The sequence below is a fragment of the Psammomys obesus genome, unplaced genomic scaffold (assembly GCF_907164565.1).
Source record: "Psammomys obesus unplaced genomic scaffold, mPsaObe1.curated_primary_1811, whole genome shotgun sequence".
Lineage (NCBI taxonomy): Eukaryota > Metazoa > Chordata > Mammalia > Rodentia > Muridae > Psammomys > Psammomys obesus.
The window spans coordinates 1062016-1074450 of record NW_026585580.1 but is presented as its reverse complement, the minus strand read 5'-3'; the positions used below and the strand labels follow the sequence as shown (position 1 = coordinate 1074450).

The following is a 12435-nucleotide window of genomic DNA, read 5'->3' as shown; positions in this document are numbered from 1 at the left end:
TTATGACTTTCTCCCACTTAAATGGAAATTTTTGGAAGGAGGGAAGTGGGTTCATTTTCTCAGGCTTCTCTGCCGGGAGGAGCCCCAAGGCAGCTCCCTCGCCGCAAAAGAGCTACTTCGGAGTTCTACGCCCTCCCCACACCCCACCCTCGGGGATGGGAAGGATGTTCTGTGACTCGCGGGCTTGCTGTCTGAGGCTAGGATGGAAAGTCACAGCCTGCAGGCTGGGTTGAGTCGCGGGAAGCAGCTGGGTGCCCGCCTGCCTGGATGTGTCCATCCAACTGCGGAGGACTGATCCCCAGCGCGGGAACCCGAGGGCCGCTGTCCGAAGCGTCGCCCCCGCTGGCTTGCTCCTAGGCTAGCCAGCACCTGGAGGGCAGGACGGAGCCTCTCCTGCCCACACCCATCGCGGGAGGATGGCAAGACCAGGCGCGGCATAGCGAAGGGAGAAGCCCGGAGACCCGCTCGTCCAGTTTGTTCACCGCAGGCACCGGGCGGATTTCACCCTCCGGACAGCTCCGAGCCCCGGGAAGAATCGAACCAAATTCGGCCTGGGAGACCGACATAGCATCAGGCTGGTGTTGTGCGCGAGGGGGACAGGGAACAGACATACTGGAAGCCGGCTGGGCGCGCACACGTGCAAGCGTGTCTCGGGGCACCCCGCACACCCCAGGTCCGGCCCGGGGACGCCCGGGGGGAGGAGGGAGTGGCAGTGGCCGGACTAAGGGAGAGCGAGGGACACCTCTCAAAGTGACGCCCCCAACAGGTCCCGGCTGGGGACTCGGAAGCGGCAGAGACCCGGACCTCCCCGGCCGGCTCGGCGCACCCCGTCGCCCCCGCCCGGAGCCCTCCCGCCCCCGGGGCGCCCCGTCGGCTGCGGGCTCCCTCCTGCAGACCTGCCCGCGCCCATGAGGCCGCTGTCCCCGCCGCAGGCGCCGGCGCCCCCCTCGCGGTGCCCGTGGTGATGCCATGCCCCGCCACCTCGCGGGAGGAGAGGAGGGCGGTGCCGCCGGGCTCTGGGTGAGGAGCGGCGCGGCGGCGGCGGCGGCGGCGGGCGGGGGGCGCCCGGGCAGCGGCATGAAGGATGTGGAGTCCGGCCGCGGCAGGGTGCTGCTGAACTCGGCGGCCGCCAGGGGCGACGGCCTGCTGCTGCTCGGCACCCGCGCGGCGGCGCTCGGCGGTGGAGGAGGAGGAGGCGGAGGAGGCGGCGGCGGCGGCCTGAGAGAGAGCCGCCGGGGCAAGCAGGGGGCCCGGATGAGCCTGCTGGGGAAGCCGCTCTCCTACACCAGCGGCCAGAGCTGTCGGCGCAACGTCAAGTACCGGCGGGTGCAGAACTATCTGTACAACGTGCTGGAGAGACCCCGCGGCTGGGCGTTCGTCTACCACGCGTTCGTGTGAGTACCCGCGCCCCCTCCCGTGGGCGACCCCCTCCGCCCCCCACCCCCGATCCTGCCTGTTCTGGGCGAGCCCCCCCGGAGCCTGGACCCCCGGGACGCACTCCCTGGCCGGAGGCGCGGAGACGCGCGCGCGCTCGCGCCCACACGCGCGCAGATACACACACACGTGGTGGTTTTTTTTTCTTTGCACGTGTTCGCAGTTGGCCCTCCGGGGCCCTCCATCTCTGGTCCCATCGCTCGTCCAAAATGTTCAGATTGAACCGTTTTGCCCCGGGGCACCCAGGGGAGACTGTCTGTTCCAGGTACCTGGCAGAGTGAGGGCAGGAGCAGGACTTGGGCGACTCAGATAGTCTGGAGCGACTAGGTCCTGACATACAGTAAACTTAACTGAGTGGGGCGCCCAGGAGCCGGGGAACGCTCAGGGAGGCTTTGCACCAACCTGAGGCTGGAGAGTATGTTGGTGAGGTTAGGAGGGTCACGGTGGGGTGGGATGGAGCGGACAGGAGGTCAAGAATGGGTTCCCAGTCAGCCCCCGAGGTGGAGCAGAGGAAGCTGCTACGTGGTGGAGAGACAGGTTTTAAGCGCTCCCGGAAACACGCTTGGCCACCATCACAGCTGTCACAAACGGAAAGTCTTGTCAGTGTGTGTGTCTACAGAGAGGTGGCCTGAGTTGAGGAGGGCCAGTAGGCCATCTAAGCTCTGCTCAGCTCAGACACAGCAAGTGAGGAATCCGGGGTTCAGGAACATGGCCCACGGTGCAATAATTGAAATGCACAGAAACCAGCCCTGACATGGATCAAGCAGTGGATTGAGCTGGCCCTGATGGCTCAGAGACAAAGTAGGGTATGTGTGTGTGTGCGCGAAGTAAGCCCTCGCCATCTAGCAGAGAACGCTTAATGAGAAAATGATTGGAAACAAATGTTTGTTTCCCCCCTAGGCGTTAAAAATCTTGCAGTGGCTTTAAAGTTTACTACTGCTTTTCCCACAGTGTCCATTCATTCGATCTCCTGTTAGAGTTAGCTTCATCTGGAAGACTTAGGTTGGTTTTATGCCCTTACACCCTGTCTAACTTAGTGTTTTTAAAGGACCCGTCTCTACTTTTTGCCCCCTCTTTGCCATCCTTCTTTATGTTAAAACGAAACACAAACATAATAGCCTCAGGGGACCTTCAGAGAACGTTGCAGGCACATACAGACTGGTCCCTTATTTCATACCTAGTGAGATACGTTTAGAAGACACAAAATACTTTCAGAAATGAGGCATGCCGTCCTGTGCTCATCTGGAATGAAGAACTGGCACCAACCCAGGAAACGCAAAAATAAATAAATAAATAAATAGCAGGAGAGAAGGGACTGTTTTTGTAAATAGGTGAACCTGAAATAGGACCAGGTAGAAGCCAGGAAATTGGTGGGGTCTGCACTCTGGGGCCCCGGTGTCTGGAAATTTTTACAGTTCCAGTTTGACTGGAACATGAAGGATTAGGTGGACTATTCCAGCCAGCTTTGTATGTTTGCAAGGCACATGCAAGGAATGTCATTCCATCCAGAAGCATAAGTTCTATCATCTGCTGGTGGAGGAGTCACAAGGATGCAGATGTCATTAATGATAAAAAGCTACTGACACATGTTAAGCTCACCTCCTTGGGTTGATATGCAATCCATCTAGTCCTTAATGGCCTAATAAATTATTTTGACCTATCAGAATGTCTACATATTTTTAGCAATGATGAGGCTTAATTTACAGCAAACAGACACAATATGGATGATGCTATTTTTAGAAAACGCTCAGAATATTCATGACCTAGAGTTTTAAATGTGATGCAACATACTGCCTTTTATGTGGGGAAAGTCTGTACATAGAGGTTTAGAGGGAGCTTGGTGAGTGTGGTTGCCCACACTAATATCTCCTAAGCATTTTCTTCTTGATGTCTGATTGGTAGGCCAGTTGTTACGGGTTTCGACACTTAAAACAAAACTTCTTTTAAAGATTCCAGCTTCAGTATCTGCCTGCTAACCGGCTTTATCGAATTCGCTGGTGGGTAGAACGGAAGATTATGTGCTTGTCAACGTAGTGTTACCAATGTAAAGTTTCATGATGCTTCTAAGCGCCTTGAGGGCTGGAGGGCGGGGGTATTGGCAGCTACATGGTGAGGCTGCATGCATGTTAGCACCAAGTCAGGAAGGACAGAGTCGGTTTCTGGAAGGATGGCACACAACCGCAGCAGAGCCTGGGGGAAGGAGGGGTAATTGCTACTTATGATTTTAAATGAGGTTTTGAATAGCCGGAATTTACACATTAAATTAATAAAGCAAGGCTACTTTGAGCTGTAAGTCTAATAAGACCATTACAGGAAACTATAAGAAAATAATTTCTAGGGAGGTGTAACTAACTAATGCCCTGCCAGCCTGGGAATCCTCAAATCTTACTTTAATAACAGTTTTTGTAGGGTATTAAGCTCCTTGCCAAGAACAAGTACACTGTGATTAATGAGGCACTTCAGGGATGAATTTACTTGGTTAGCCCAGTGTTTCCACTGCCAAGAAACGAGAGAACTGCGCTTATTATTATGCTTCAGGTAAAGAGAATATTCTGTTAAAATATGTAAGAATAATTATTATAATGCTGTTTTAATGGTCTCAAATGTGATCTGATGAGTATATACCCCAGCCGACCGGTAAGGATGCTGGCAAGAACAGAGATGACCTGCTTCAAGTGATCTCTTCCTCTGAATTTGTGGGCCTTAGGAGATCCAGGCCCTTCCTGCTCTTTTTTGGAGTCCCTGGGTAGCAGTGTGTTCTGTCTTCAGCTGTGATACAATTAACTAGATGAGCTCTTAAAATAGGAGATGATTTCTTTGAGCTGTTTGTTCCTTTTAAATTGCCCTTCTTTGGGGAAAATTTAGAAGAATTATGGTAGTTGTAAGGGCTTCGTGATAGGATTCCTGATGTAAATTTGCATCAGTGTAGCAAATTCGGTCAGTCCCGAGAGCACTCACAGGAAGGCAGCCGTGCAGATATGTCCATGTAAGCCATCACATTGACCAGGACCTTTGTCTCATTTAATACTGTGCATGAGAATTCATAAATACTAAAAACTAGAGTACTCCAACCACCCAAACTAGGGACCCTGGAGTCATTTTTTTTTTTTTCATTTGCTTTGAAACTTTTTCCAGGTATATCTCTTTCTGTCCTTTGCTGTTTTCTCTGTCCCTATCTGTTTCTCAGACCCTCGTCTATGCTGCCTGGCCATCTTGCTTCCTGTCGGTATGGTGACAGGGGAGATAAATTATACAGCTTCTTGCAAAAGAGAAGACAAAAGTTGCTGAGAGCAGGGAAGGCAGCAGTATTCAAAGGGGAAGTAAGGCCTGGGCTTAATTTGGATGATCAAGTAGCCCACTTTCAGTTGGGTAGAACAGGGAAAAAATGAACAATCTTGATAGAGAAAATAGCTCTAGTGAAAGTGTGGGGTCATGAATATGTAATAACTGTAAGAACTTTAAATCCCATGCAGGATAAAGCCAACTTCCAGAAAAGGGTCGGGGGGCGGAGGGGCACGCACCTAATTTTTAGTAGCATATGATGATGGATGTGAAATCTTGTTTGTATCCTGTAGGACAAATCTGTCTTTATCCTGTAGGATGTAGGGGGTGAATGAATGGTCAAAATCAAGAGAATACATCCTAATTTGGAGAATGAATTGGGAGAGGGGATTTAAAATGGAATCAGTATGGTGTGTAATTAGATGGAAATAGTTTTTCAAAGTTTTTGTTCGTAGTTACCGTTTTTTGATCTATATATTCATCCTGAAAATGTCTCTTGGCTCTCTACATGATCCACGACGCTCGGAAAAGTGGGAGATTATTACCCAAGGATCTAAGGGAGTAACTGTGGCAAGAAAAAGTGAGGTTTCATCTGAAATGTTTCTTTTTCCTCTAAAATTCATTCTTGGAGACTTTTTTTTAGACCCACTCCCCGTTTTCCCCTTCAACTCTTCTCAAACATCTTCCCACTTTCTCACCCTAACTTTATATCTTGTTTTTGAATAACTCACTGAGTCCAATTTACATTGCCTCTGTGCCATAGGTATGGTGCCCTACCAGTCATCAGCTAATGATAATTCTGCAGTTGGGGGAGGGGTATCGCCTAAGCCAGCCATGATCCGTGCTGGGGTGTTGACTGGTTCGATCTTGTGCAGGCCACAACCGCACCTGGTGTGAGTTTATGTTCCATGTTCGGACGTTGCTATCTGGCCCGGTTATAGGGTCCTTATAATCACTGTGCACCTGTCACTCCGTGTTCCGGAGCTTTGATGGATAAGGGGAGAGGTGTGATGACGCACGTCCCATTTAGGGATGAGTACTCCACAGTCATTGACTTATTTCACCCACCTGATGTGTCTGTGAGGTTGATTCTCACCTGTGATTTGGGAAATAGAAGCGTCATTCAATAGTACCTGAAGCAAACTGTGAAGACCCATAGAAATGTAAAGAGTTGGGATTTGTTCAAGTAGAATTTCATAGATTCTTATTCACGTGGGTGGGGGTTGTAAGAAATCAGAACAGGGAACAAGCCTTCGTATATTTATGGGTTTCTGGTCAGCCACCCTAACTATTTCAAGAATGTAGAAGTCACATAAGAAAATATTTTGAAAGAATCAATTTATTTAAAAATCTTGATATAATGTCTCAACCCTACACCTAGACTTTGAAAAATTTATCAGCTTGTGGTAGTTAAATCAATGAATGAAGAAACAGTGAGATGGGCTAGAAACACCAGCAAGAAGCAAAAAGAATGGATGAGTGGGAATCTGCAGACTGACCTAGAACACCGTAATAGAACAACCCAAAGACTAGAAAGTTAGATGAGAAATCACTGGATTTCTTCTGCATGATGTTCCTGAAGAACAAGGCCTTTGTTGCCGACTATTTGTAATGGCACAGGTCATAAGTATGATTTTAGTGGAGGAATGAGTAGGAGTATCATAAGTTAGTGTCCAGGTTCCTTAGAACAGTTTACAAGACTCTTATGTTATATTGATAGCCTAATTGTAGCCACCTTCCTAGACTCCATCCTCCCTGATTACCAGCCTTGCTAGGCTCTTCTGTCCTGTGTCTCACGATTATTTCTCTCATGGTCTGCTGCTGAATGAAAATTTCCCACTTAGTGTGGGACTTTTCCACACATATTTCTAACTTTCATGGCTTCTTTGAACTAATCCAAAAGTGGCTTCTTAGGCACATTTTCAGTTGGTTAGCAAGGGTGAGGTAGGTACCACTTGTATTAGATTTCATTGTATTCTGGGAATGACATTATAATGGTGCTTTATCCACCTTGGTGGTGTGGTGTTTTCTTGCCCCAGCCTTTCAGCATGAGGAAAAAATCCCCAACCGAAAACTCTAAATATTTAGGCATCAAAACTTAACGAGGTCTTATGTATCTAATAGAGCCTTGTTAATTGCTAACTTGATGAGTGAGGAAGTAGTCTTATTTGGACGTTCCCCATACAGAAGTCTCAGATAATGCAAAGCTGAAAGAAGTGCCATGTCTTTGAAATTTCACTGGAGATGATGGAAGTGTCCCAGAATGTGACTGCTTCATCTGTAGCTTTTCTACTAAGTAATTGAAGTGAAGCAATCATTTGACCCTTTGGGTCTCTGACTCTTTATCTGTCGATTCACATAATGGTTTCTGCGACCCAAGTGGGGTGGTGGAATAGAACGATTCCAAAATACTATCAGAGAAAGAACAAGGTATTTGGAATACAAAGTCATTTGGAATTTTAATCATCCCTCTCCTCATCCCTGAATGGGACAATTACCTCCGAATTCATGGCTATAACTTTAAAACCTACTCCCCAAGTGCCACACCATTGATAAAGTTCTAAAGTTTAACACATCACTCCTCTGATTGGAGAAGGAACCTGTTTATTGCCTCTCTCCATGCCATGTGCACACAGTCCTTAAAACTATAACCCCCGTCCTGAGTCATTAGCACCAGAATCTTATGGGTTATACTGCTGTGGTCTATGTATGCATCTTAGTTCATTTACAGATATTCCAAATTTCCAGAATATGCTAGTTCCCTTTTGGAAGATGGAACTTTACTAATTACTTTTTGTTTCTGATGCCATTGGACCTAATTCATTGTTTATTATTTGCATAAGAATTCTGTTTGAAATTAAGTCTGTATCTATAGAAACTGATGCTTGCATTTTGTTTAAAATGCATTCATTAAAACTTAATTATTCCCCTTAGGTGGCTCAATTTATATTCAGCAAGTTGTATAAAAATACTGTGGAAAGTCAGTCTATTTTTAAAATTTGAATAAATACCTTTGTACAGATTTAAGTATGTTTATCCTATATTACATGTCTAATATCTACTTATAAGTGAGTATATACCATACGTGTCTTTCTGCTTCTGGGATACCTCACTCAGGATGATCTTTTCTAGTTTCCACCATTTACCTGCAAATTTCATGATTTCCTTGTTTTTAAATGCTGAGTAGATTACATTGTGTAAATGTACCACAATTTCTGTATCCATTCCTCAGCTGAGGGATGTCTGGGTTGTTTCCAGGTTCTGCCTGTTATGAATAAAGCTGCTATGAACACGGTTAAGCAAATGTCCATGTTGTATACTAGAGCATCTTTTGGATATATGCCTAGGAGTGGTATAGCTGGATCTTGAGGAAGCACTATTCCTAATTGTCTGAGAAAGCACCAGATTGATTTCCAAAGTGGTTGTACAAGTTTACATTCCCAGCAGCAGTGGAGGAGGATTCCCCTTTCTCCACAGCCTCTCCAGCATGTATAGTCACTTGAGTTTTTTTGATCTTAGCCTTTCTGGTGAGTATAAGGTGAAATCTCAGGGTTGTTTTGATTTGCATTTTCCTGATGCCTAAGAACATTGAACATTTCTTTAGGGAGGACCCTGGGTAAGATGGTCAATCCTCATTCAGAAAGGCAAATGGAGTGGACATCGAAAGAGAAAAAAAAAAAAAAAAAAAACAGTGAAGAGGACAGGAGCCTACCACAGAGGGCCTCTGAAAGATTCTACCCAGCAGGGTATCAAAGCAGATGCTGAGACTCATAGCCAAACTTTGGGCAGAGTGCAGGTAATCTTATGAAAGAAGGGGGAGATAGAAAGACTTGGAGTAGACAGGAGCTCCTCAAGGAGAGCAAAAGACCCGAAAAATCTGGACACAGGGGTCTTTTCTGATACTGATACTCCAACCAAGGACCATGAATTGGGATAACTAGAACCCCTGCACAGAAGTAGCTCATGGCAGCTGTGTGTCCAAGTGAGTGTCCTAGTAAGGGGAATAGAAGCTTTCTCTGACATGAAGTCAGTGGCTGGCTCTTTGATCCCCTCCCCCTAATGGGGAAGCAGCCTTACCAGGCCACAGAGGAAGACAATGCAGCCAGTCCTGATGAGACCTGATAGGCTAAGGTCAGATAGAAAGGGAGAAGGACCTCCCCTATCAGTGACTTGGGGAGGGGTATGGGAGGAGATGAGGGAGGTAGTGTGTGATTGGGAGGGGATAAAGGAGGGGGCTACAGCTGCGATACAAAGTGAATAAGTTATAATTAATAACAATAAATAAATAAATTTAAAAAATACTTTTGTACTTTAGGTCCATAATCCAATTTAAAATGTTAAAATTATTGATATATCAGCATTGGGAATAGTATGGCAGAAAAGAAACAAAAAAATGAGAACAGTATTTCAAAATGGAATAAAGTCCTGCTGCAAGAAACACTATAAACAAGGAAGATAGCCAGAAGCCTTTTGATAATTGCTTGCAGAGAAGTAATGCCAATATTAATTTTTAATTACAAATGGCTATTTTGGCAGATGAAAATGCCAGCAGAGCATATTTTATCCTAGCCCAATGGTGTGAAACTACTGGAAGCCCAAACATTGACCCGTCACCATTCAGTTATGCTGGATGTTGTGCTCGTGTTTACACTTTAGTTTTCTTATAAGTGTGCTTTCCCACATTCCATTTGGTTACAACGTGGGAGACAGATTAGAAGTGCAATTTTATCTATCTATCTGTCTATCTATCTATCTATCTATCTATCTATCTATCTATCTATCTATCATCTATCTATCTATCTATCTATCTATGTATTATCAGTGAAATTTCTTTGATGGATCTCAGCACTCCCTCGTCTTCCTTTTAACACTGTTTGAATCAGTTTGCCAGAAGAGTGAGTTTCCTAAGTGGTGGTTAATCTGGAAATTCTTAAATTTAAAAATAATTTTTCTTTTATATTGGGTATATATGTACGTTAGTGACTACATAGTCACATAACTAAACTCAAAGTATAAACACACATTGTAGAGAGTTCATGTTGCCTTTGATACTCCACTGGAAGTCATATGAGACAACTGAATAAAAAGACAAAAACAAGAAAAACTGAAATGTATTCAATTATGTTAAGATTAGCAGATAATCTAAAAAGCTGGATGGTTTTAACTGTACATGAACAGATATGGCGTCTGCAAACAGTCACATTGGGCATTGTTCCCTTTAGAGTACTTAAGAGGCCACTCTAGACTGTTTCCTCTCTATTCCAGCGTAGGACAAATCTTCATTACTGTAATGTTAAGTTCTCATCTCTTTGTTTGTAGCCTTGGATCCAATTACTCATCCAATTAAAGGCCATTATATACAGAAGATAATGTGTTCAGAGCTAGTCCCTCCATAAAGCAGATGATATAGTCCAAAGGATATTTCATAGGAGAACGTGATTAGGTTCAAATTCAACTTCAGCTTTTATTACTGAATTGGTGGCTGTGAGCAAGTTGCCTTCAATACCAGCTTTCTTAATTTATGAAATAGTAACTAGAGATATTAAACTACAGTATTAGTCTCGTATGTGACAGCTGTATATATCTATATAATATTTAAAATATTAATATTTTCAGTTAGTGTGGTGACTACTTTTGAAACTGTAAATAGAATTAGCGATAATATGGTGGAGTGCTGTGTTTCCATTCTTAAATTCTAGGATTTTATCTTATACCTATTGATATAAGATAATCTTTGAAAAGATAGAGCTAACACAGACAATATTGACTCTATTCTCTTTTCCTTATTTCCTTCCCTCCCCTCTTCCTTTCTTCCTTCTTTCCTTTCTTTCTTTCTTTCTTTCTTTCTTTCTTTCTTTCTTTCTTTCTTTCTCTCATCTGTCTGGTTTTTTTTTGTTTTTTTTTTGTGTGTGTGTATATTAATGATAAAGCCTCCAGCTCTATCAAGATCAGGTTGGCTTTCAAGTAGAAACACAGTTATAATTGTGCACCACCACATGAAGCTCTCATTTCAAGTGTATCATTCTACTAGAACTATGAATGATGGCTTGAAGGAGATCGAAAATAGAGACAATCAGCTTTGGAAATGTTACTGAATTAGGACACAGACTGGGCAAACAATGCAAGAAAAGAGAAAAATATGGCACTAAAGTAGAGTAGTGTTTATGAATTATCAAGTGTGGAAAATAAAGGGAGATAGACTCATCATTTCCAGTAACTGAGTTGGGTGGTTATATAGAAAGAGGAGCCATTAACTATAACCAGGACTTACGGTGGCACAATAGGTTGAGGGAGTGTATGGATGATAAATACAAGTTTAACTATAGAGATACTGAGCTTTTTGTGCTGGTAGAATTTCTGACAGTATGTCTACAGTAGCTTGTAAGTGCTGCTTTAAAATACTGGAGATAAAATTGGCAAGAAAGGCAGTAAAGAGAAAGTCAGTAGGTCATGATGGACACATGGACAGTACCAGCAGTTAAGGGTAGGCAAGGAAATGGGGAATGGAATAGAGTAATAGCGAGATGTAGGGAGAACAGATTAATTATTGGTTAATAGAATTTAGCTTAAAATTATCTTCTGTATACTCTGTCCTACTCAGTAGGAGTTTCTATATTCAAGAAAAAAGTATCTATAATCTGCACCAGAGAAAAATACAGAGATCTGTAGTTTACTTATAACTGTGAGGTTAACATATGGCCTCAAAAATGCATGTTTATCATAGGAGAACCTCTGAGGAAGAATGATAAAAATCATGTATTTTATCATTTCAGTTCCCAAATGCATATGACACAGAAGTAGAATAATGATAATAATGACTCTCGGGGAACCCATTTAGTGCTTTAGGATACACTGCTGAACTCAGAACTTACTGCTCCTACTCATGTAAATGCTGACAAGAATAAGAAATGGAAGTTCATTTACAGGCTACAGTTTGGCCAGTAATGAACATCAAGTGGGCATCCAAGTATTTAGAAGAAAGCTAGAAGGTGTCTTTAGATTCAAACCCATCCAAGTGTCAGAGCTCTGAGAAGGACTACTATCTTCCCCCTGAACTTAGCCGCCATAGGTAACATGGTCCCATTTAGTTCTCAACTGAGACGACCCTGTGGTCCTTCTCAAGGTAGAACAGTGTCTACATCAGTGAAGAGAGGATTCAGACATTATGTTTATATTGATAATGTTGACTTCTAAACTGATTCAGGCCACCAGTTTGGTGTGACCATGACCAGTAGCCTCTCATTCCCTTTCTCTTTGAAGAATGTTCTCAGTCACTCCACTAAAAATGCAAGTGCTACTTTCATATCATCTCTACCAATAAAAAAATTACCTTACATGGTTCTCAAGCCTTTGCATCCAGTGTTGGACTTGATGAGTTACTTCACAAATTCCTGTTTTTAAACAAGTTAGGTCATGCTGCTGAGAGCTGTTTTCCAGAGTTCCTGAGTATGGAGTTTTATTCTACGCTTCAGGGCTGAAAGCAGATAATAAAAATAAGTTTATGTATGACATTAGTTGAGGTAACCTAGACAACTATAGACAACAATAGTCAAGAAACAATCACACTATGTAGAGAACGTCCTTAATGAAAGAACATATAACACAATTCATAATGTTATTAGGGAATCATAGACTTTTTCTCTCTGTAAAAGAATAAAGTAAATATTCAACTTTCTTCTTCTTCTTCTTCTTCTTCTTCTTCTTCTTCTTCTTCTTCTT

General features: G+C 43.9%; 1 protein-coding gene across 1 annotated transcript in view; it reads left to right on the top strand.

Annotated features, from left to right (window-relative positions):
• The first annotated feature begins 905 nt into the window (after positions 1 to 905).
• Positions 906 to 12435, top strand: part of Kcnq5 (potassium voltage-gated channel subfamily Q member 5) — a 493552-nt gene continuing 482022 nt past the window's right edge. Inside the window, exon 1 of the mRNA XM_055605926.1 lies at positions 906 to 1394. Within this exon, the coding sequence (XP_055461901.1) occupies positions 970 to 1394 (425 nt within the window). The 5' untranslated portion in view covers positions 906 to 969. The remainder of the gene's footprint in view (positions 1395 to 12435) is intronic.